The following is a 26,556-nucleotide window of genomic DNA, read 5'->3' as shown; positions in this document are numbered from 1 at the left end:
GAGGGTCTATTAAAGATGGTATTTAAGCACTAGAAAGGATGTGACATATCAGAAATTGCCTATGACTAAGTGCTCGGTAAGCATGAAACGCGTTAGGCCATGTGGGGACTGTTTGATACTTTTTAATATGGATTCATAAATACTATTTTTATTATAAATAGCATGTCTGTGGGATTTTTGACATTATATTCCAGTGTCATATAATGAAATAAAAAAAAAATCGCTAACATAGTGTTCGGAATCAACATTATCACTGGTCGATTCTCTTGCATCTGTAATTAAGTTTTTGGTCAGTAGAATTCTCAAAGATGAATCGGTTTCCATGTGTAAATACTTGTTTCAAACTATTTAAACATGAAATAAACACAATTGTTCTGTCACCAATATGGATTGATGCAGTTTAGTTACCATCATGTACAAGGCACAGCACTGTTCTACTGTTACAGAGAAAAGGGAAATTAGAGTTATGTGCTTAAAATAGATTCTATAGAAGATGGCCTTTCTGTAGTTTGGAGTTTTCTGGATCTCATGTTTCTAAATAAGAGATTCCATATCTATAACATGGGCTGAGCAGTAATCATTCTTCAGATGTCTCCTTCTGTATTTTTGGAATTTACAACAAGGGGGCCATCATTTCAGCCCTTGCACCAGGCAATTCCAGCATTATTCCACAACAATGAAACATTCTGACACACTTTTATGCTCCTGAAACCCTGGAAAATGTGCACACTAGTGATAGGCGAATTTGTCCCGTTTCGCTGAAAAATTTGTGAATTTCTTATGAAATTCACAAAAAAAGAAAAATTAGCGAAATGTAAATTGTAACGTTTGTGTCAATTTTTGACACCAGCGTTGGTCAATGAACGTCCGAATAATGTTGAAGCGCAATGGTTTTGATGCAAGCAAGTTTTCCTACGAACATCCAAAGAATTTGGACGCTGGCGGCGAACGCAAATTTATTTGCCCATCACTAGTACACACATTCAAACACACACAATTATTGTGTATCTGATAAACATACACTACAAAGCATTTCCTGCACAATAGAGTATCTACAAATACACTAAGTAATTGCACATTGGTACATGGCAGATATGAGCCATAACAGGTATCGAACTGGCCAAGATTCTCAGATAAAATGGTTGTAAATAAGTAAGTTTGTAGAACATTTACATGTTTTTGTATGCTGGACAGACCTTTCAGTTGCCAATGTACATGGCACTGCGCAAACAGGGTCACCACTGACCCTCTTTTGTTTTCTACATACACCAGCAATTTGACAATGTAGCTGTTGTTGATCTCAAAGTTCCAGCATCAACCAACAGAAGAAGGTTGGAAAGTCAGGGACAAATTAACTATCTAGCAAAGAGATGCCCAATCATATTTCAGATGCCTTGGTGTGATTAGTTCATCTTTACTTATAGATTAGGGACGGTGACACATGGTCATTTTTTTGATAATGTTAAAATGGAGATTTATACAGATATAAATAATTGGTGTCCATTCATTAATGTACATTGCTTAATACTAGCCCATAAAATCCCAATAAATAATGTTTGAAACAGTTTTACAATATTTAGTGGATATTATAGCTTGCAAAAATAACAATTTATAAGTACTGTACAGGCATGGGACCTGTTATGCAGAATGCTAGGGACCTAGGGTTTTCCGGATAACAGATTTTCCTTTTATTTGGATCTTTATACCTTAAAGGAGAACTAAACGCCCCCATTAAGAAAAGCCTCATATACTACCCTAGATAATCCCCCCCACCCCTGCTTCTTCCCCGCATAGTTCATTATTACAGAAAGTGTCGCTAACAGCATGCTCACTTATTTATACAGAGTAGCGCAGCTGAGCTCATGGGCACCATCCTCCAGATCTTCGGTCTTCTTTGGATCCTCTTCCTTCCCTTTGGCAATTCACTGAACTTTTTGGCACATGTGCATGCTCCAAATATGGTGGTCCCTTACAAAGGATGTCTGATGATCCAGAAATGGCACCCATGAGCTCCACTGCACTACTGCAGTATAATATTTTGCAGTTTTTTTTCTAATTTACGTGTAATTTTACCTTTTTAATGAGTTTCTGCATTAACAGGATACATAACCACCCCCCCTACAATAAATAATCTGGAAATGTTTGTGTTTCTTAAGAATAGTCCATATCTCTCACATTTTGGAAAATATATCCTCCTTGAATGAGGGCTTTTAGCAGGTGGCAGGGCAGCACCTATTATTGCTTATTTTAGGAGTGTGAGACACTCAGTGTGAGCAAGTAAGAGCAGTTATATGCCCCATGAAGAAGAGTAATGTGGGGATTTTTCCCAAAGCGACAACTGCCAGACTGTAATTCCTTAATTAATATAAGGTTCTTAGTGGGGTCCCTCAGGGCTCTGTATTGGGTCCACTTTTATTTAACTTGTTCATTAATGACTTAGGGGAGGGTATTGTAAGTAATGTATCAGTGTTTGCAGGTCGCACAAAAATATCCAGCCCAATTAATTCTATCCAGGATGTGGCATCCTTGCAGCAGGATCTTGACAAGCTGGCAATCTGGGCAGCTAAGTGGCAAATGAGATTCAATGTTGATAAATGTAAAGTCATGAACCTGGGATGTAAAAATATTCAAGCCACTTATATTCGTAATGGGACTGCACTAGGCAATTCCATAATATAAAAGGACCTTGGAGTCCTTGTAGATGATAAACTTGGCTGTAGCAAGCAATTCCAGTCAGCAGCATCAAGGGCAAATAAGGTCTTGAGCTGTATTAAAAGGGGCATTGATTCACTGGAGGAGGGGGTGATTCTTCCATTGTACAGAGCACTGGAAAGGCCCCATGTTGAATATGCCGTACAGTTTTCTTGGTCTCCATCAATCAAACAGGACATTATTGTATTAGAGAGGGTACAGAGAAGGGCAAATAAGCTGGTAAAAGGTATGGAAAATCTTAGCTATGAGGAAAGACTGGCCAAGTTGGGGTTGTTCATGCTGGAGAAGAGGTGCTTAAGAAGTGTCACTTCCAGCTGAAAAGAGGGCAGCCATTCCGATTAGAAGAAAGGAGGTTTCGTCTAAATATTCAAAATGGTTTTCTTCAGTGAAAGCTGTGAAGATGTGAAATTCTCTCCTTGAATCAGCCATACAGCTGATACATTAGATAGCTTTAAGAAGGTGTTGGATGACTTTTTAGCAAGTAAGAGAATACAAGGTTATAGAAGATAGCTTTTAGTACAAGTTGATCCAGGGACTAGTCCAATTGCCATCTTGGAGTCAAAAAGGAATTTTGTCCCCTTCTGAGGCAAATTTTAGAGGCTTTTAACTGGGGTTTTTGCCTTCCTCTGGATCAACTAGCAGTAAGGCAGGTTATAAACAGACTTAAGTTTGGACTTGATGGACGTGTGTCTTTTTTTAACCTAACTTACTATGATACTATGCTACTCCAGTGATTAGGACCATGGGTAGCGTGTGAAATCCCCTTAAGCCAAAACTAAGGGGCATATTTATTATGCTGTGTAAAATGAAATTCACTATAAAAAGCTGTGTAAAATAATAAGCGAATTTATCAAGGTGTGTGTAATTTAATGCCATGCAAACGCCAGATTTGCTGCCGTTATTTTACATTGTGTCCGGCAGAAGTGACTCTAAAGGGCATATTTCCAGAAGTCACTCTAAGAAAAAACTTTTATACGGTGTAATTAATATGCCCCTTAGAAAAAACGCATACAAAATGAAGCAGTTTTTTACACCGTTTTTTACACAGCCAAGCCTGGTGATGTGCAGTGTAGTATCCTGCTAAACAGCATAATATATATGCCCCTAAAAGTTCCTGGTGCACTGGAAACAGAGAGCTGGCAGTATGAGTAATACTCAAGCAGTGGTGGAGGAAGCAGACCCCACAACCTCTGGGGAGGGGCCCGGGGGAAAGGGGGGGCCGAACTGCAGGATCTGTTTCCTCTATAGTAGTCAAACCCCCCCCCTACACTTTCCTCTTTAAATAGTCATGCTCGCACCTGAGCGAGCACGAGGCTGAGAAGGGGGGCTGCGGGCAGGCACAAGCAGGAGTACCTATACATGTGGGAGGCAACCTCTTGTTACACCCCTGTACTCAAATTAGATATGAAGCTACTATGAAGTGAGTTGATGATTTAAGAACCACTGGCTCTCAATATTTCTTTTTTGCAAGTGTTTATGAGAGTTATAGTTTATCTTGGAGACCTACCTACATTTTTCCGCAAGGGACCAGCTCTCCTTAGAGCAGGAAGTTCATAGTGTTATAAGTGAGATGACTGACATAAAGTTGCTAAGAATTATTGTGTAGCGTTGTCTTCCCTCTCTAATTAACAGATGCAATAGAATTGTATACTGTAAGTACTGGAATGACACTATAATGACTATAGACAGTAAAGACTATAAAAATAGGTATCAAAATAGGGCAGTGGCTTGGGCATAGTTTTGTGCTTATTTTAACCTATCATTTGCTTAATGAGACAACATTTTGACACATGATAGACCTAATAGAATCAGAAATGCTCAAATTTCGTTCAATAATGTCTGAGAATGCATTTTCTCAAGATTTCCCCAGTGGGTTATAGACTAGGCTTTAAGGAATATTGTGAAGATTTGTGGAGCTACTTAAGAGGAAATTAAGCAATACAACCAAAGAGCATGTTCTCAATTTGTAGAGTATTATCAACCATACATAATGTTTGCATTAAACATTATCAGTGAGACAAGTGCTTTTAAGTACTCTGGAAATTCCGACACAACGGTTACTCCTAAAGTAGGTGCATTACTGAACGTATTATCTTCCTTTTACATCTTCCTAACACTGCTGGAATTCCTTGGTGTCTGGTCATAAATGCAAGTATACAGTTCCCTTCTCGGTACTACTGTGTAAATAATAAATCAGTTGAGGCTGACATCCCCTTTGTCTTTTTTTAAATCCTCACACTCCAGGTTGCATTGATTCGTACTAGGGAATTCTTGTTTTTCTGGAGAGACAAACTGCTGAGAAAGGGCCATAGCTGACATTTGCTTCATTGTATTTATAACCTTCCAACATTTTCCGCGGCCCAGTCCAAAAGTGACATTTAGCTGCCTAAGCTAAGCACAGGCAATCTACACTGTTTATAGATTATAGATCAGATTTGCCAACAGCTAGATATTTTACAAGAGGAACACTCTTATTATTTACTGGCATATTCTGTGCTTTGTACACCATACTCCCTGCTTTGTTGCTGGAGGTATTAGGCTAATGGCACATTCAGTGTTTGACAGCTGCTGTAATCAAGCCAAAAACACAGGCGGCCAAAATGCACTGATCCACCTGTTACCACAGTGAGCTATAGGAACCCTAAAGCATGGATTTTCATGCTTGCTTGCTTGCTATATGTGCTTAGGCAGTATGTTACCCACAGTTCCCTGTGGAAACCATTGATAGGAGGATTTGGTAAACTGTTGTTCCAAAACCATAAACATGGATAAAGTAAAATTACACATTTTAACTATCTCCAAGTTCTCCAAAGCCAGTTACCTAATGTTCTCATCTGTCCCCATTTCCTGGGGACAGGTCTTGTTTTAGGAACTTTATCCCTAGGCTTACGTTTTCCTGAATTCTCCTGCTTGTATGTTTCATTTTTTTAAGAAAGGAGATGCTAGAAAAAACTGTCACATGGGTCTCAGATCAAGTCTTTTTTGTTCTACATGATTTATTTCCTACTGGCTAAGCTGGCACCATAGTGGTGTATCTAGATCCAGGACCTCAATATACTGGTAAGCTGACATATTTCACCACGATATATTGAAATTAACCATTAACACCTCACTTGGCCCTCTACACTCCTGGAGAACGTGCTGTTGTGAGCTGGGTTTAAGATCAGTATGAAGAAATACAGTGCCAGACATGTTCTGGTATTGAGGGTTAATTGACACAAATGTGTACATGTCTTGATGTACAAGTAATGTCCATCATGTGCACTGATCTGAATGTAGGCAGTATTAGGGTTCAAGTACAGATGAGTCACAGCCAAAATCAGTTGTGTAGTCCATGTCTGTAGTCATTTTTAAACATGAAATTGGCAATGCATTTTACTGCTATGATTTTTGGGGTCATTACACATGAAAGTACAAACTATCTCTCGCTGTCCCACCACTGAACCGATGCATCACCGGAGAACAATGAATTTCATTGCAAAACGACTTTATTCTTTTTATCTTGCAAGAGCAGTGGCCAGGAGGAGACGCAACGAGAGGGGTGAGCTCTGCAAGTTTTCAACTTCTTAAGAAATTTAGTTTCATTACACATGAAGTTGGCACTGCATTTATACTGTATAACTGCGCGTACTTGGGTATTGAACGTTATGCTACACTCCACATCCACATACAGCATTTAAGGGTAAGTTGGCACTGTATTTAGACTGCTATGTGTTCTGGGGTCATTCAAAGTAAAGTTAGAACTACATATATACTGAAATTGCTATGTGTTTTGAGGACATTAAGGGGGTTATTTACTAAACCTTGATTTTTTTTCACAAAAACACAAATTTTTCGAGGAAAGAAAACTTTAATTTTTCGAGATTTATTATACCACAAATCTGCTAAAAGTCAGAATTCAAAAATCCGCCATCTCAAACCTGTTGAAGTATAAAGAAGTCAACAGCAAATGTCCCTTTTACTATTTGAAGATATACTAACAAGCACTTGGAGGAGCATTCAAGGTACAGTGTTATTCTAAAGATATAACTATACAAAGAACATGTGGCACACAAGGTTATCAGGCCACCCACCCCTTTTCCAGATATTCCTTTTCCCAGAGATGTCCCCTCTAGGAATGCAAATACATTATGAGCTCAGAACACCTGTAATTACACAAAATAATGGTTAGCACTTACCAGGGCATTTGATGGCCATGATGTTTTCATGGAAACTGTGCCAATCAAAACACCTGGAACCACCAGTGGCCACTTCCATCCACACTCCATGGGAAGTGGAGTGAGAAAGTACATGTCCATGTTACCTTGTAATATTCCCTCCCATGTCCTGTGTTGTGCAAAATTGGTATAAGATTCCAGCAGAATCATGTTGTTTAAATTTGCTGGATTCAATCCAATTTGTGAGGTAGAGAAACATTATTGTATCCTAATATGGTCCCAATATAATCTAGGAAATCCTCTACTAACTTAACTTCAAGTTACTCCACCACTTCTTTGGACTCCTTTAGAAGTCCATCCCTAGACTTTGGCAATCTGTAGTATGGTGTATGATAGGATGTTGATGCTGTTTGTAGCATTCTAATTGACATAAGATTTATCAGATTGATTGCAGCAACCAGTATGACTGACATTTGATGGACTGTGTCTGTTCCTTTGGGGTAAATTCACTTACAGGCGAATTGTCGCCTGTGACCACTTCGCCATACCTCGCACAACTTTGCCAGGAGAAAATTTGTTAATACTACGCCAATTCACTTAAATGCAAAGTTGCGTCCTGGGTGCCGAACACTGGTGACTTTTTTCTAGCGTTATTTCGGCAGTGCGATCGTTTGCAATCGAAATTATGCTAGTGATGGCTTCTGCCTAGCAAAACTTCATTAGTCCTCTTACGCTTAGGTCAATTTGAATAAGGCGGGCACATTAAAGCCATATGAACGTCTTTATTAGAGATGTTGGTGCAAATGCTTGAAGTGGCCACTTTTTATTACAAATGTCCAAGGAACCTTAATAAATACAAAAGAGATCCTCTAATTCCCCAAAAAAGTTAAATAGTTAGGACTTTTGCAGGCAATCCCAGTTATAAAAAAAGGAAAAGTCGCCAGTGGTTTTACAACTTTAATGCATTTCCGGCAGACAGGATATGATGTAACTGACATAAGATTGAGGAAGATGTAGCTTCATTTTAGCAGTTCGCCTGGTCTGAGGTGGCAAAGTCAACTCTGGCAAAAGACGTAACATTCAGTAAAATTCACACCTTACTGAATTTGTGGAGTAACGATCGTTTGCCAAAGCGAAAAGTCGCCTGGCGATAGAGTGCGAACAAACACAAGCGATGGTTCCGTTCACTAGAGAACTGTCACCTACACCTGTTTGTAAATTGGCAATGTCCCTGCAGATGGGATTTCTGGTGAGATGTCGTTAGTGCCACTACACCGTTTATTAAATCTGCCCCTTTATCTCTTTGTCCCTCTGTATGGCCTTCTCACTATCAGTATCTCCAACCTGCGTTTCAATCTATATCTTGTATCTCATCTATCTAGTAGACAAATTCAATTCAGGCATTCAGCCATGAGCCAAGCCCCAATTTGGTTACCTAATCCAATACTTCAACAATAAAAGGTCTGATGTAAAACTAAATTAAACTGTATAACAAATATTTATGTGGATATCCGCTGTGTACAAATCACTGCCAATTGAAATAAATCAAAGCAACATTCCCATTTTAAATATTCAGCAGTCTTAAAATGTGTTTGATCAATAACGCTCAGTTTGCCTGGCCAGGCTATCGACGGCCATACAGTTTTGCTTTGCCCAGTGCCTTCACTGTATTTCTGCACAGTGTGCAAGCTGATGCCTATACCCATTCATGCTTTCACAGCCAGCAGAACTAGTTTTTAAAGGCAGAATTCACAGCATTGATCTAATACGAATAGCACCCGGTCTGGCAGCTAAATTAGCTACACAGTATTTGACAAGGAATACAAATCATCATTTTTGCCTAGGGTGTCTGCATACAAATGAGGCCTGAAGCCAAATGCAGCCCCCCAGTTTAACGAACGGTCAAGGCATTTCTCCATTTGTCAAGAAATATTTGGTCTCTCTCTTTCAGACACACAACACTAAAACAAATATCTAATATCCATTACCACTGTGTTGTGTCAGCCATGCGGCAAAACCCCTTGCAGAAAAGCTGTTTGTCGGAAATGTGTACATTGGCATAACAGAGTGTTGCAATTGGTCCTGCTTCCAGCAGGTGGAGCTACCATCCTTGCAGTACTGTATGCTTCTCTAAGCCCTTTCCTATTATAAATTAACCACTGTAGAGGGATGCTCTGAGCAGGAAGCAGTGCAAGGAAAGAAGAGGCTTCTGAAGAAGCATCACAGTCTTTCTCAGTGGTTACGGATTAACCCCAAATACCATTTCTCTGCTTGGGTGGTTGGAGGATTCTGCATTTTTCCAGAGGATCTCCCTAGCAAGTCTTGTCATCTGTTGGTGCAGGGTCTGCTATGATTTGCAAGGTTTCTCCCACATCAGGTAAGCAGCATATTTCCTTGTTCTATAATGCCTCTTCCCCCTATTTGGTTAATTTATTGTGTATTCATTTTGCAGCATTCTATATTATGTTCAGGGCAGAAGAAAATTCCTCTCATATGGACAGCCTTACTGCATATTACATGGTTGCTGTTTATTTATGCTGTGGGTTTCACTCCTGACATTGTGCCTGTCCCTGCCGCAGATTTAGTTCATCTTGTTACATTGGTGTTGAGTGGCATATTGTTAAAGGGGGTGCTATCTGATGAAAGGCTGACTAGTTGCATCAGTATTTACATGTAATATCATTTTTGTCTCTTCACACTGGAGGTCATAATGGTTAATGTCAGGGTTCTGCGCCATCAGTAGTACCGAGCGACCCAAAGCCCATAGTACAGGCTGCAGTCACAACATAAATTTGATCCAGCTCTTGTTACAGTCAGTGAGATTGTTGGGGGAAACAGGACTCAGCTCCCTCCCCACACCTGTAACAATTAATCACGCTACTCTCTATAGCCACACTGCTTGTATATACAGCTACACAGGATGGGAGGTAGTTTCTTGGGGATGCTGACTGCCATTGGAATAATCTGGTGGGGGCCTCAGATAATTGCTGGGTGTCATCCAAGAAGGAATAAAACTAATGCTGGAACACAACATCCATTAAATGGTAGCTGCTGATCTTAAAGGAGAACAAACTCCTCTTCTATGCCAGAGGGAAATGCTGACTCGCTTATTTGCTAGCAAAGCAGTGTAAATGTGAGCAGGGCCCTTTATTTAAGCACAGCAGTCCACTAGTATTCTTTCTTGGTTTGTAACCATGAACAATTAAAATAGTATTAAAACAAATGTATTGTTTATTTAAAGATGAAACATACCACATTTCATAGCAGCAATAATATTTTAGGTTTATATTCATTTGCCATGGTTGTACACACAGCTGGCTATTCACTCTGTTGGATTTGTATATGGAAATAAGCGCCATTATTTTTCTCTGTGTAAATACACACTATGAAAAGCTGCCGGGGATGAGGCTCACACGATGCATCTGCAGTGTATGCAGTAAATGTACATTACATGCCTATAGATGTATTTAATTCCAAACATTCACCTGCTCCATTAGATGGCAGTGTGAGAAAAGTCAATGATGCGTCTTGGAGCCAATTTACCCGACTGACTTTTTTTTGCAGATTTCACAGGGTATTATAAGGGATTTCTGCATATTTTTATAATGAAGTACAACTGTGTTTCTTACTAAAGCACATTTTGATGGGATTCTTAATCTTCTGTGATGATCCCTCAAGTATCTTCAGCCAACAATCAATGCCGTGGTGTTCTATGATCTGTAAAATCCAATTCTGGCCCTTTATTTAAAAAAAATATACAAATGATAACGAATTGTCAGCATACCCCTTTAAGGGTCAACGTAACCTACATATATATATGGATTTAAATTCATTGTTTTATCAGTGGCTGGGAAAATATATTACCACACCTTATTTTGTGGGACTAGTCATTTTAAGGCATGCTTTGGGGGTCTATTTACTAAACTGATACCATTTTGGTGACAGTCGACAAACATCAGCAGAAATTATGTCCACGCCTCAGCTGACATGAAACGCAAAAGTGCTCGGCAAGTGCATCGATAAGTGTCAGCTTTCCTTGCAACAGCAGCCCTTTTTAATATTCATGAGTGCCTTACAAATGCATGGCAGTTATTGGTGGACAAGGCAGCTGCTATAGGTCAGAGATTTGTGGTTGTAACAAGCCAGCAGCAAAACATAAGTAAAATGTCATGAAAGGTCTATGGTGACATAAGTCTCAGGGAAGCTCTTTTGAAGGAAAACCTGCAAAAGGTATTATCAGAAATACTTGAAACCAACAAATGAAGTTTGCACCCCTTTATGTTTGTGGTCAGTTGAATTATTGTTGGTGAATTGTTGTTGCGTGTAATTAAAGGGGTAGTAAACCCTGCTTCACTGCACTGCTCAACCAACCTCAATCAAAGAATAATGTAACATATAATGAAGGTTGAGGCATGCTGGAGTCTGTAGTCCAGCAACATCAGGGTTGTATTCTTAAAGCAAAATTGCACAACAAAACATTTCCAAGACTTTTCCCCAAATCTCTACAGCCAGTGACTGCATTAAAATGCAATAAATTCTCCAATGAGAATCCCAAGGGATCATTGTGAATCTGGCTCCATGTTCTTTGTTCCTACAGTTGGAGTTTATCCTAATGTTTGATTCCATTGTAATATAATGAAAAGTTTAAGTATCTCTATATGTGAGATGACTGACATAGTGCTTGGAATTAGTGTTCAAATTGGTCAATTCTTTTGGTGAATTTTCTTGCATCTATAATTGCGGTTTTTCGATTTTGGGATGTTGTTACTGTTGGGTATAGTGTCCCATTAATTACAGTGGAATATTTGCAAGCCTGTATCACACAGTAATCTCCCTATGTTATAAAACTAGAAGATAGGAGATGGAGCACTAGTTGACTGAGATTTCACAAGATAAGCTTGTGTCCCGTTTTGTAGAGGGCAATGGTAGCTATTATGTGAGCCACTTTTCAACATTTGTCTCATTAGCATTACCTTGGTTTTAGTACATCAGTGTTCAACAGATCTCTTATACATTGGTTGTTGGTGTCATGTAAAAATGAAATGAAATATGTTTATTCCATACTGCAGTTATAATTACACTTTCAGTCTGCATGGTGTATTTTCCCGACATTTTTCAACAGTCACAAGATGATGCAAGTTCCTGTAAAAATGTCATTCATTATAGAAGACTTCCTGTCAGTACTCTCTATGGCATGAAACACTCATAAAGCTGCACTTGTTTTTTGCTATAATGTAAATGGTGTGATGAATACAAACTGCTGTTGAAATATAAGAATTATTATTATTATTGTCAATAACTGGCCTGTTGTGTTGCTCATTATAATTTATTTATTGATTTTATTTCTTCTTCTTTTGCTACATCTCAGTAAACAAAATTAGACAAAGGCATTGAGAGACATGGAAATTTCTAGGCCCATGTAAACTAGATTGTGTCTGGACTGTTTATGTGTTGATTTTCATCCTTCAAACCTTATTAGGTCCCTTACATAAAAATTAGCCCTATTTTATGAAACGCATCAGAGCACTAGCAGTTTTTCTGGGAATTCCACAAAACTTTCTATTCTAACAAATCAATTACAATAAAAATGCAATTTGCAAATATGTAACTATGAACAACCCATAAAATCAACAATTGTCACCAATTGTGACCTGTCAACCAGGGCTATTGTAGCCATCTTGCTATAATCTAACATCTGGAGATTATGATTATTATTATTGTGATATTATAATTTTTGAGTGTTCATATTACCTTCTGTCAGTCATATGATAGTTGAACATAGTCCTGTTTTAATGACACTTAACCTTACTGTTCTTCACTGCTCAAACACAATATACTTTGTTATTGCTGGACCACAAATTCGAGCATATTTTAACATAGTATCAAGGTTAAGTCATGCTGGAAGCTAAAGTCCAGCAACATCAGCACTGTACTGTATTCTTAAAGCAATATTGCTCAATAAAACCTTCCCCAGCTTTCCAGGGCCTGTGGCTTCATTAAAATGCATAATAATCTTCCAATCAGAATCCCAGTTTATCTATGTAAATCTGGCTACATGTTCTTTGTTCCTGCAACTGGGAAGGAGTCTGTATGCTGGATGATATGAGTAAATGGTACAATGATCAGATTGCTGAAGCTGCAAGGTTAATATCCACTCCTAGTAAATGGATGAAGGTAAAAGCAGACTTCAGTACACGGGCAAGAGGTCAGGGCAGGGGGGCAGATGAAGTCAAATATGCAGGCCAGAGGTCAGAATTAGGAAATCCACAGGAATCAGCCAAGGAACAGAGGATCAGGCACAGATGCAAAGGACCCAGGCAAGGGCTAAGAAACAAGCAGGAACAAGGCCAGAATCAATGTAAGTGAAAGCAAGTTAGATCACAAGCTGAACACCTTATGGCATAATGCAATAACAGGTGCAATGTTTGCTATATGTCTAGTCACCTATAACAAACAATCAGTAGGTAGAATTTACTGGTCACCTATTTTATATAGACCCTTAATTGTTAGACAGCTGATGCCTGGTCTTAATAAAGTAGGAGACACAACTGTTGCCTATTGAGGTTATCGCCCAGCACAAACTCCAAAAGCCTCAAGGGGCTTACCAGAAAAATGCAGCCACATTTCGACTCTCCATCGAGTATTTAAATCCAGTCAAGTCCTAGCGCTTGATGTAAAATCATTGGGTAGTGAAAATGTAGTGATTTCTATTATTTCCATTATTAGTGATGGGCGAATTTGTAAATAAATTCGCAAAAAATCTTGAAATTCTAACTTTTTCACGAAAAAAATGTGAAAATCGGATATTGATGAGAAATTCGCCGGCGGCAAAATGTGGAAATCCGGTGCGAATTCATGCCAAGCGAATTTATTCACCCATCACTAATCATCATTATTTACACTTGGGGTTTTATTGTACCATAGATAATACAATAATAATAAGTAGCATTGTTGATTAGCATTTATAGAAAATATCATGCCAGTCATTGTAGATAATAGTATATTTCATTAATAATTTCCAGGTAACATACTAAGCATAGTCGTTTTCTCAAGCCACTTTACAGAATGGCTTGAAATTTATGGATAACTGAGATTGAATTGGTTGCCTCATGGATATGCTCACATTAAATGAACGTCACAATGGAGAGGATCCCTTTTCTTAGACACATACACTAGCTCAGAGGGGAAAAAAGGATGAAACACGCAGGGGGATATCAATTTCCAAAATTCATAGTAATTAATAAGCAGTGTCAGATTCTTACAAGTAATTCTATAATAAATAACTCAGGTCACTACAGTACACAAATCTTCAGTAGTAGCATCACAACATTGAGAAGCTGACCCAAATATAATCATGAGACAAAATAAGGGTATTTGGTGAATTACTGTATGTACCTCACTCTCTATTATCTTAATTAAATAGTAATCTATGAAGTTGTTTATTATTAGCTGCTGCTTGCCATGGGTTGGTTCTTGTCTCAGCTTACTGGAACAAGTATGATAAAGGGCTCTGCCCGAAACATGTAGTGTGCCTACACTGCTAAATAAACAAATTGCAGATTAAAATTAATGTCTGGAGCTGTTTTGATTCAACTATTTTCCTTGAATATTGCACAATAAAACTTTTCCCCAAATCTCTATAGCGAGAAACTGCTTTAAAATGCAAACAATTCTCCTATGAGTATCCCAGCTGATCTGTCTCCATGTACTTTGTTCCTGTAACTGATTTGGAAGCTTTAAGCACAGTTTCCCAGCACTAACAATCTGTCCTTCATTCTCATGTCTGATTCCAGTGTAATATAATGAAGACAAAAATCATTATCTCTATATGTAAGATAACAAGATGCCTGGCATAAAGCGGGGACTCAGAATTAGGCTTTGGCGAATTCGACCCATTTAGTTTTGCCAAAAATTCACCACTGGTGAAATGACGCGCACCGCCATACAAGTCATTTTTGCCCATCCCTACTCAGAATTCTTATTGTCCTATTGTTTTGCATTTATAGTGAAGTTTTTGTTAGTAGAATTCTTATTGCCAATTTTCTTGCACCTATACTAAGGGTTGTGACACACGGGCAGATTCAGGGAGATTTAGTCGCCTGGCAGCTAATCACCTTTTCTTCTGGGCGACAATCTCCCCGAACTGCCTTTGTGTGTCTTCCCGTCCACTTTAATGAAAAGTCGCCTGCGCTAAAGTACACGCGGCGCTTCGTTTTCCAAAGTCACCTGAAGTTGCCTCACGAGGAAACTTTGGGCGACCTCGGAAAATGAAGCACCGTGTGTGCTTTAGTGCAGGCGACCTTTCATTGTAGCGGACGGGAAGAAACACAAAGGCAGTTCGGGAGATTGTCGCCCAGACAAAGATGCGATTAGTCGACAGTCAAATCTGCTTGTGTGTCACAAGCCTTAAGGTTTTTGGCAACTTCTATATAAAACTAGGCAGCACTGTGGGGTAGAGTTACAGTTGGATTTATAACCCCTTTAAAGACAAGTTACAGTTCTTACGTCATTTTACTGCATTACACATTATGATGTCAGAGCTACAAAATTAGTAACATATTTTCTTATAAAATCACATAAAATCTGGGTATTTTCCAGCAGGACGCCATTTACATGTGTTTATAAATGAGCCCCAGTACTTTCAGTAACTGACTTTTAACAGAGAGAGGCAGCGTTACAGTTGGGTTTACAACCCCTTTAAAGAATGGAGTTTGCCGACAGAGAGAGGCAGAAGAATATCCTGTCGAGGAGTAGAGTCTTTTTTAAAGGTGCATTGTAATCGAATGGGCAGATTTATATTGGCAATGTTTGATGTCTGGTGAATAATTTTCCTTCAGCGATTCCTGTTTTTGTTAATAACTGTTCTTTAATTAGGTTTTCAGATTATAATAAATATTTGATAACATGGCTCGTGAATTATTTAAAAATACTGTTTGTGTTGAAGGTTGTAGAAAATACCTGCCACAATCTTGAACCATTTTATTTTCATGAAAATAAATTATGTATTACAACCACAGTATATAAAAGGTTTTTCAAAGTCTTTGGTAAGACAGAACAATGAGCATTCACTGCAGCTACTGAGACATAGATGATTAAGCTGGCAAAGTACAGAGATAGCCTATTATTAAGTGCCCCATGTAGGCACAAAACACTTCAGGCTTTTTGTTCAAAAGGTGTTGGAACCTTTTAATAATAAAAAAAAAATGTACAGCATATATTGACTAAAGTCCTGATTGTGCTGGCTCATTTTATGCAAGAATCACTTGGTGTTCTCCCTAAGGTGAAGATCTGGGGCATGTGCACCTGCACCCCCAGTGAGATGTGGTGAGTAAGCGGACAGGTTGCCATGTGCGAGCGAGCAGCAGAGACAGTGTATGGCCTACTGGGGCCTGTGTTGTTCAGCAAGTGCAGAGGGGCCTGGTCGACTGCTGGCAGCAACCTTGTGTATCTTTTTTTATCTGTATTGGGAAAAGTAACATTGGTTACGTTACACAGCAGGGTATGTATCCTTTTTCACATTCCTATATTAAAATGCTGGAGAATACTAGGATTTGTAATTCAATACATTTATGTAAAGCATGGTTGTGTTCCTGGCTGCCACTTCAAGTAGAGTGAAATAGCAAGCTCATGGTCCGAGATAGAGAAATAGAAACTTTTAGCAATCTATATCGCAAGTTACTGCAGTCAGACTTGAAATTACATAATTTATTAAGCCTTTGATCAGCAATAGTAATGTGCTAGTTTTAACTTTCAGGGTCACCCCAAGATTGCAACTGGTTAGCCAATTAAAACTTGCCATTGTGTTCGGTTGGTTCCGAAGTTTTGTTCTGTGTTGCTGTAGCCTTCTAGTTGTGTAGCCTGTGCCATCAGGGGCTCATAAGAAAATGTGTATTTAAGTGATAATTGTGGTGGCACCTGCAAATTCAGATATCTAAGAATAACATAGTTGGGAGCTGGAAACATTAAAATTGGCCTCACATTTTTTTAAAAAAAATGTTTTCATTTTTTTTTTAAATCACCATTTCTTTGTTAGACGTAAGCTATTATTTGTGACAGTGTTGCTGTGGGTATTTAAAAGACTTGAATGAATATTTTAATTTACCTTTAAATATCTTTTATCCCAGTTTGGAATCTTTTGCGTCTTCTCAATGTTGATGACATAGGATTGGTTTCTATGGAGCCAGGGCTGGGCTGTAAGATCCTCTTCTCCGTTATCCTCTCCACCTTTGTTTTTAGTTCTGATAACCATGCCATTTTTTAATGGAAATTCCTGCACATTAATGATGATGTGGAGTGATGAACAAACTTGTACTGTTTCATTGTGTAAAAGTTTGCAAACCCGCAGAAAATGTAGCAAATCGTAATTTTGCTGAAATGCATTAGATTCAATAGGAAGGAGGAATAACATTGTAGTTAATGGGTTTTTAGCTCTGCAATAGCATATGAATTACCTTACATTTTTATAGGTGCTCCATTCCACTATTTTACAACTGTTTTTCATAGAAATAACTGGTTCCCATGTTGCCAGTTTCATCAAAACATGAAAACAAAATTTCCATTAATATTTTAACATCCAGATGTCCTTTTCCCGGTTGCTCAGGCCAGAAATTCTCCAAATAAAATTGACCAAACCCCCCCATTTTATTTTTCATTTATTGTACTCTGCTTCCCCCCCCCCTGGGCAAACCATACCTCATGGAGAAATTCGAGCATAGGTTTGTGAAAAAGTTTATTTGGCTTTTTCCATTCATCCTGTGTAATTTGCCACTGTCAAGCACGGACTTATACATAGCACTGTGATGTAATGACAAGTTGACGTGGGAGATGCAGTTCAGGAACAGCTTAAATATCTATCTGAGGTTGCAGTTACCTCTAGAAACCAACTCAATCATATCTGGGTAAAATGGGAGTTGTTTATTCATAAATGTACATACTGAAATATTTCGAGGGGAACCCTTGTTTGTTGTTTGTGGCCTCTCAATAAACTCGGGCAATGTGCCTTTATATCCCCTTATATCATGGACCTTCATTTGCCTTGACTTACTATAAAGTACTATTTGACAAGCAGGTAGGGTCAATAAAAAATGTTGACACAAGCTGTAATGCATACATTTTGTCTGGGTGCAAGTATGAACAAATGACCTTCAGTTAAGATCGTGGTTTAGCAAAACAAGTTTTCAGGTTTTATTTGGGGGGGGGGGAATCAAACCCAACAATAGTAAATTTGATTAGATCATGGCATTCTGACCACATAACAGGATATAAACTAACATACGCTGAGTTATCAAAGCTGCACAGATGGGGAGTGGCCATAAGATATAAGACTATATACCCTATACCCCAGTTATACCCTATCTTGGCAGATTTCAGAGCAGAGGGAATGTCACAGAAAGGAAGGTGCATTTAAGTGTATATATTTTTTATTTTATCAAAAGAAATGGAACAGTTCATAATAATTTGGCTTCCCTGACTATTCCCTGCAAGAAAAAACAGTTACCAGTATGATTTAATCCATTATAATATAAGTTTGCTAGGAAATAAAGTCCACCAAAATTTACATAATGTGTGGTCAACAGTGGTCGCATCCACTTTAACACAAAATGTAATTGCAAATTAAATTAATGTGGCTCTAACATTTCTTGTGGTGCTGCAAGAAAAATGTACATTGCCATTAAATATATTTTGCTTTTGATTCTTCCAGCACCTTCATGTATAAGAGGCTGATTGGTAATTAGTGCAGGATGAGAAGATGGAGCAGCCACTGCTACCCCCACCAGGACCTGACAGCCTTCGACAATTCACCAGGGAATCTCTTGCTGCTCTTGAAAAGCGCATTGCAGAAGAAAAAGCCACAAAGCCACCTAAGGATCGCAGAGATGATGATGATGAAAATGGACCCAAGCCAAATTCGGACTTGGAAGCTGGCAAAAATTTACCATTTATTTATGGAGACATTCCACCGGGAATGGTGGCAGTGCCAATGGAAGACCTGGACCCATATTACAGAAACCAAAAGGTAAAATTCATGCAATTTTACACAAGCAGCTACTGTTCACTAGGGTTGCCACCTGGCCGGTATTTTACTGGCCTGGCCAGTAAAAATGATGGCTGATCCCAATGTTATTAATTGGGAAAAAAGACAAATAAATAGGAAGGCCGGGATTTTTTTCCAGAAAAGGTGGCAGCCCTATTGTTTACCTGATGAAAATAAACAAGGATTAAGATTATCATTCGGATTACTGTTACTGTAATTATAAAACAATGCCTTGTACTTGAGGGTAACTAAGCTGTATAGTTTTATTTATTAACGGAATATATGGTGAAAAAATTCCAAATTACACATTTACAGTCGTTTGACCATGTTGATCAAAATGTTATTCCACAACAGAAAATCCCCATGGTTGCCACTGTGGTCATCAAGCAAGGGTCACTTAGAAATGCTTTCTTAGGTACTTTATAGGGATCTAGGCTAACAGATCCAGTGTTTGCCAAAGCTAGAGTATTTCTCATTCATTTGAAGAGAAAGCAGCAACAGGTGAGGCAAGGTGCTTTGACCATTGTGTGTGCCATAGTTTTTTCTGCACAAAAAAATTAGACAAATCTCCAGTTCACTGTAAAAAGTTAAAGCATGATGGAAGCTGTAGTTCAACAACAACCTTACTGTATAATCCATCTTTTCCAAGTCCTCCAGAGACCTTGGTCCTACAGGTGTAATAGTATTCTCACAATGTAAATTCTGCCTTGCTTTGTTTACATTGCTCTTTTGGTTCCATCACTGGAGGCATCATATTTCTTAATATACACCTACACAGAACTAAAACTATCCTAGTGATAGTGATGAGTTTTCATAATGAAATTCCTTGTTTCGATGTTCGCAATTTTTCACTGCAGCAAGAAACTAAAATGCCCATTGACTTCAAAATGCATTTCGCCTGAAAAAAAAAAACAGCACAAAAAAGACCATCGACTTTAATGTGTTTCCTGAATGTTCTCAACAGATTTTCTCATTGCTAATCCTAAAGTTTGCTTACAGTGCTGCCAATCAGAAATCTCACTATTCTTTATAACAATAATTATTCTGGAGTCGAGAATGCAGTAGGTTTTTCTGGAAGGATCTTTTTAACAATGTCAGCAAGATGTGTTCATGAGTATTACCAATAACTTCTAATAAACAGAGGTTTGATAAGTACACATAGAGCATCTAATTTTTATATCCCAACTACAAATTTAATATACATTTGAATTAATTAGGCTGTTACAGGGTTTCTGATCATGGGTAACATAGAGCCCATTTATTTTAGAAAACATTAGGATTGCTGGAATGGAAATACATGTTTTATAAAAGTGTTTAATCAGTTTAGTTCTTAGGTGAGATGTAAACCTTCCTAGGATTTGCCAAATAATATAGGAAACAGTTTTTTAAAATTAGATTTCCATTTCACATATATGACTCTTAAATGTATAGGGTTTTATTTATTGTGATATCCCGTAATACTGTATGTCACATTTGCTAATGTGTATATATTGCAAAATAATTTGATCCTCTTCCACCAACAATCAAATGCCGTTATTTGTAATAGGATCCTCCTTCCAAAAACAGTTATTTGCAAAGTGAAAATAAGTGTAACCTTCCAATAAACAAATACAAGGTACTGTTTTATTATTACCAAGAAAAAATAAATCATGTTTACAAATTTAAATTACTTGCTTAAACCAGACTCTTTGGGAGATGGCCCATAATTTGGATAATGGGTTTCTGCATAAGGACTGCCATATATGCATTTGTTAATTTGTAAAATTATCTGCATTCCTGACTCCTGAAACAATAGAACACGCAAATTCCTGTTGCATAAATGATAGAGTGATAGGGGACACTCGTTTAGAAAGCACTTCTTGTGCTTGTGGAATGTGTTCTTTGCTCTATTTACAAAGCAAAAGTGGCTCTATCCCAAAAGAAAGTAATTGCAAATAAAATTTTAGGCCAGGGAATGTGAAGTTCCGAGTATTACATATAGGACAGCCAAATGAGTTAAACTGTGGCTTACCCGATGGGGAGATTGACCTGGGTGTGTGAACCTCAGGTCCGTCACTTTCAGGCACAGTTTACACAATGGGATTAGTGTAAGTAAAATCAGTCTTGTTTACACTCACCGGTAACGACAGGTGGCTCGAGTGCAGTGCCCTGAAACCGTAGCTTGCGGTGAAGATACAACTGAATGAAAAAGAAACGAGCACGCATTCCTGGAGCCAGCCGATGAAGTTAAAACTTGATTTTATTCCATATCACTAAAAATACACGTCCCAAAGTGTTTCGTTTCTATTGCTCTTTGTGCTGGATCAAAGCTCCAATGCTTGGTACAGAGATCAGAATCTGTGTCATAGGGCAGGCAGTACAGATAATTGCCGCTCATTAACTTACTTGTCTGAAAGCTGCACAAGATATCATTCCTTCACCAATACTTCGCTGATTAAAGCAGTCAGTGCTATATTAGTGGGGGAATCTTTGTGCTACAAAGAGGGGTACAGAGACTATCGGCAATATCAAAAAGGCAGAATGTTTTGAGAAACATGCAAAAAAATAGCTGATCAACATTCTGCAAGGTAGATGACCTCTAATATATAAAGGTTTGGGGAAAAACTATTTACATTGGATAATTCCCATATGTTGCTAACTTTGCAAATTGTCCCTGTATCCAGGGTTGGACTGAATGTCTGGGAACCATGGTGCTGTCACCTCAGAGGCCTGCACACCCCCTCATGTCCACCCTCCCATTATGAACTCTGCCCTGTCTCCCTGCTGCATGTATTTATTACTTCTTTCCTTTGAGTATGTGATCAGGGTGAGTTATGGGTGGAGCAACCAGAGTTTCCAGTAGGAAGTGTGTCAATGGGGCGGACAAAGGCCAGGGCCCACTGAGTTTTTTCCCAGTGGTCTGCCAGCCCAGTCCAACCCTTCCTGTCTCTGTATGTTGCATTGCCTCTTCTAACTTAAAAGTTATTGAGAATGTGCAAATCAAGAACACTGTGGAAAGCAAAGTGCTGGGGAGTCCTTTTCTGACTACCTGCTTATGGCAATTATTAAAGGGATCCTTTTTTGCTTGTCAGAGCTGAGTGGCGCAAGGTGCATATTGCAGAACTGTAAGAGCTAGACTTCAAGGCTCATGATTCAGTATCTCTTAAGGATCCTGCTCTTGTATATTTCTTGTATATTATAACAAATAATGTACCCCCTGCTGTATATATGAGTTTATAATATGTTACCTTGGAGTTCGATGACCTGTATAAAAGTGCTTGGTCTTCAGCTTTGAGCCATTATCTTGTCATAGAACTCCTTGATAATTTATATTATAATATCCTTATATTTTACAAATAGGGGTATATTATTTCCTATAGAAATTGTATGTTCTATTGTATAGCACTGTAGAATATGTTGCTGCTATATGAAACCTGTTAATAATAATCATATTAACATTCTGTGAAACATTCTCATAAGTAAAAAATGTGCTTGGCAAAGTAGTTTGCAACACCCCAATTTTACATTATACATGAATGTAGTCATCCATGTTTGTGGTATGAATGAAAACATCAAATGAATAAAGTTGTACTGTGCAAATAATTAACATTTTCTTCTTTCTTCTAGACTTTTATAGTATTGAACAGAGGGAAGGCAATCTTCCGCTTCAGTGCCACATCTGCCTTGTACATTTTAACTCCTTTCAATCCTCTTAGAAGAATATCTATAAAGATTTTGGTACATTCATATCCTTTGTAATGACTGTGAAATTATACAATCAAAAAGAACAAGCCCTGCATGGCATTTCCGATAAACTAAAGAATTAAGATGGCCTTACCCAGGCCCATCCAAAACAACTCATCAGCTTATTAAATTGGGCAGGTTTGTAAAATCAGTTGGGCGAGGATTATACTGGAACATTGATGTGAGGTCCTCTTTCAACTGGTCACTTTAGGCACTCATTATAATCCAATTGTAGGCGCAGGAGCCAGGCAATTGGATTATGCCAATTTGGCCCAACATTTTGGTGGACAAATAGTATTATGATCCACTTGTTTAACGTATTCAATCTTTTTCAATACTGTACAACAAGCTATGCTAAACTTGGCATATAAATACAACGGTCTATACACAAAAATTAAAAGTGACAGGGGGGCACCCTGACCATTAAAAATACAACAATGCACTACTGATTTGGACAAAACTGCTTTACATACACCTGAAAAGAGACTGATCATTTCGCATTCCCTGCCCCATGCCTTGACAGTGATCTCTTACCTGCAAGTGCATGCAACTTCAAAAACAGGCATCTAATCACATATTTATTATACGATTCTTCTAAACAATCCAGCCAAAAGGACTGCACTGATTATCTGCTATGCTTAATGTTTTTTCCAAAAAGTTGCCAAGACACAATACCCAGTTCAAAATAAACCCCATACAATGGTCCTGTCATTTAAAGGTTATATTTGCAGGCTTGAACCCTCCTTGCATGGTTTACTTTCTTTGTAAAAGTGTCTCATGATGAATGCATTGAACCTACCGGCTAATCCTCACTAGCTTTTTGCAACAGAAAGATCTGTAAGACCAACACATTTTTTGCTTATGCTCACTTATAGAGCATCACTTAAAAAGGAGTGGGTCTGTCAGTGCATTACACCGCAGCAGCATAGCAATATGTCAATAGACAGAGAAAGCCGTTATGGAAGTACTTTATTAAGAGATAAATGAATAACCTAAATAAATGGTTCAACCCTTTCAGAGATGGCTGCAGCAACCATGACTAGCTCTAGATGTTGCCTAGCAACAAGAGCCTAGAAAAGTAGAATATACGTCACACATGAATCAATCTGCAAGGTGGAAATGTGTAAGAAATATATGATTCAAATAGTCGTCTCTTTGGGACATATATATTCCATAGCAGTTTTGCTCCACCCACATGTTGCTGGACAATTACACCCAGCATTTTAAAGTATATTAGCAAGAGTTAAAGTAAAAGCAGATGCTATATTTCAACAACCAAGGTAGGATTTTTCATGAAATGCTGCAAAATAAAACCTATGTCCAAGATTCCCAGGGATGATGAAACATCTGATGAAAGAATATTAGCCAGTGAGAACCCTGCCTGCTATTTCTTGACTTTTTCTTATTGAGTTCATACAATTATCAGTACATTTTTAAAGGGCTAATTATCATATTATATATTCATTGCATACCACCAGTTTTTGGCTGGAGAGTCTAGAAACATGGACATGTAACTGGCCACATCTTGATTTTTAATGTTCAAATGTTGGTTGCTATCGGATTGTATAAGAAAAATATTTACCACAAGATATATCTCCTTAAATTATCTTAATACAAATATTTTTCAATTAAGGGGGTTATTTACTAAGCTCCGAATACCTGAAATTACCCAAAATCCAAAAAATTGGTGTTTTTTTTGTGTTATAATAGGCTTAAAAAAAATCACGAATTTTTCGGAATTTATTAAACCCAGAGGGCTAAAAAACCCAAATATAAAAACACGGCATCTCAAACCTGTCGAGGTTGCATAAAAGTCAATGGAAACAGTCCCATTGATTTTTGGTTGTTTGTTGGGGGTTTCGGCAATTTCACAAAGTTTTCTGAGCTTTCGGGTAAAAACTCTGAAAAATTCAAATTTTTCGGGAAAATTTCACGAAAAAATCTAAGCTTTTCCCGTAAAGGTAATTTTCGGAAAACTGTAACAATAAATAAGTGTTAAAAACCCGAGCAGGTTAGATCGGAGTTTGTAGCAGCCGGTATTGAGATAAATTCAGACCTTGATAAATAACCCCCTAAGTGTATGTTTCATTACATATGGATGCCTCAAGTAGAGCTGGAGGTACCAAACAGTTTATAAACCAGGCAGCATTTATGTATAAATCAGCTCCAACTGTTTAAGTCTTTCCTTCTTCAGGCCTTCAGAACGTCCTGTAATTGCTAAGTGCCACAGATAACCCTTGCATCTATCCCCTGGCTACTTCTAGCACTTACATGGGTATACTGTATCTTTTGTTCTACCGAAGGCAAGCTGCTGTTAGTAAAGCTGACTAATACAACCTGCAAGTCTTTGGAACTGTTCAGGAACCACCAATATTGGAGTGATAGAAAATGTAAATAGACACAATCAATATGTTTTTTAAATTACATTCTTTGCATTTTTATGAAACATGATTTTCTTCCTTAACATTGACTTACTTTATTCAGCATGCTCATTATGTGCACTATTTTGACCAATTGTTTCTTCATGACCATGAGTAACCCACCAGAATGGACCAAGAATGTTGAGTAAGTAAATCATATAAATATGAGTGCTGTATTTTATTTACACCTCCATTATAATCAGCCAAAGGAAAATAATGCAATTACTTGTTACAGATATACCTTCACTGGAATTTATACATTTGAATCACTTGTTAAAATACTTGCAAGAGGTTTTTGTTTAGAAAGCTTCACTTTTCTACGGGATCCATGGAATTGGCTTGATTTCAGCGTCATATCCATGGCGTAAGTATTCTAAATCTTTTTATTAAAAACTGCTGTCATAACATCAAAGTAGGTTCCCCCAATTGCTTGCAGATTTATCAACCTAAGTATTAGGGATCAGCCTACAACATAGCTAATAGGAGATTTATGTGGTAGCCTACTGGCTCCCTTATGACCTATTTGTAATTCTTGTGTTGTTTCTCCAGTAGTTCTTACTGTTGTTTGCTAGACAGTGATCTCTGTTATTAACAATGAAACCAATGAAATGGCTTTGGATGCTGTGAAAGATGAAGAAGCAATGCCTTAAAGGAACACAGGATCACATTTATACTAAAAGGGGGACCATCATAAAATACAAAATGTAATATAAACTTAATGTCATGGAAATAAACTTACATAGAAAATAATACATCTGTAATGTTTCAGAAATAATCAAGTTCATCTTGAATATTCCCCTATTAGCATCTGTAGGATTTTTGTTGGTTTTTTTTGAAAGACAGTTAGCTCTGATACATTGTCTAAGCAAAGGTTAGGCCAATTATGTATAAAATATAACTGTCTATCAATAAAAGCAATTCTGACACAAAGCCTGCTTTTAGAAAGATTGATGGAAGATGAATAGAGAAGAGTAACTTGTTTTTTTCAGAAATGGTATGAAAGTTTGAAGTAATTACATTTAAAAAATGAAAATTTCAATGAGATATTTATATAACATTTTTGTTTTCATGATATTCCCCTTTTAAGATATATAAGCTTTGTTCTTTATTTTTTAAAATGTGAACTAATTCTGTAAAAATAAAAATTATTCTTGATAAAAAGATAAAAAGTTAATTCTGACTTAATTATCATGGATGGCCTTACCTCAGTAGTTGCTTACCGTAAATACTCATATCTGAATTATTCTGCTATAGGTTTTTGGGTATTATTTTAATCTCAAAGTGGACATATACCTTACTTAAAAATGACCCTACTCCAACCCTAACTCTCCAAAGTAGGCACCTCAACTTTAATTACAGGTGAAAGAGCATTCCCCAATGAGAATCATCCTTACCAACTTTACATCAGTCATCACTGTATTGGTTAACTGTAATCAAACTTTATTTGGTCTAATTCTATTAAGGAAAAAAATCTGTAAAAAAAGCAAATGTGATAGTGTCCCTTTAAAAC

The 26,556-nt window shown here is 37.8% G+C and overlaps 1 protein-coding gene across 4 annotated transcripts in view; it reads left to right on the top strand.

Annotated features, from left to right (window-relative positions):
• The first annotated feature begins 9,064 nt into the window (after positions 1-9,064).
• Positions 9,065-26,556, top strand: part of LOC108701352 (sodium channel protein type 2 subunit alpha) — an 81,882-nt gene continuing 64,390 nt past the window's right edge. For all 4 annotated transcript variants that reach the window (XM_041577477.1, XM_041577475.1, XM_041577476.1 and 1 more), the window contains exons 1-5: positions 9,065-9,246; positions 18,571-18,885; positions 22,510-22,628; positions 25,102-25,191; positions 25,282-25,410. In XM_041577477.1, coding sequence (XP_041433411.1) covers positions 18,619-18,885; positions 22,510-22,628; positions 25,102-25,191; positions 25,282-25,410 — 605 coding nt within the window. In that variant the 5' untranslated portion in view covers positions 9,065-9,246; positions 18,571-18,618. The remainder of the gene's footprint in view (positions 9,247-18,570; positions 18,886-22,509; positions 22,629-25,101; positions 25,192-25,281; positions 25,411-26,556) is intronic.

This window comes from Xenopus laevis, chromosome 9_10L, assembly GCF_017654675.1.
Source record: "Xenopus laevis strain J_2021 chromosome 9_10L, Xenopus_laevis_v10.1, whole genome shotgun sequence".
NCBI lineage: Eukaryota > Metazoa > Chordata > Amphibia > Anura > Pipidae > Xenopus > Xenopus laevis.
The sequence above is the reverse complement of the archived record's forward strand: the minus strand, read 5'-3'. Positions and strand labels throughout refer to the sequence as shown.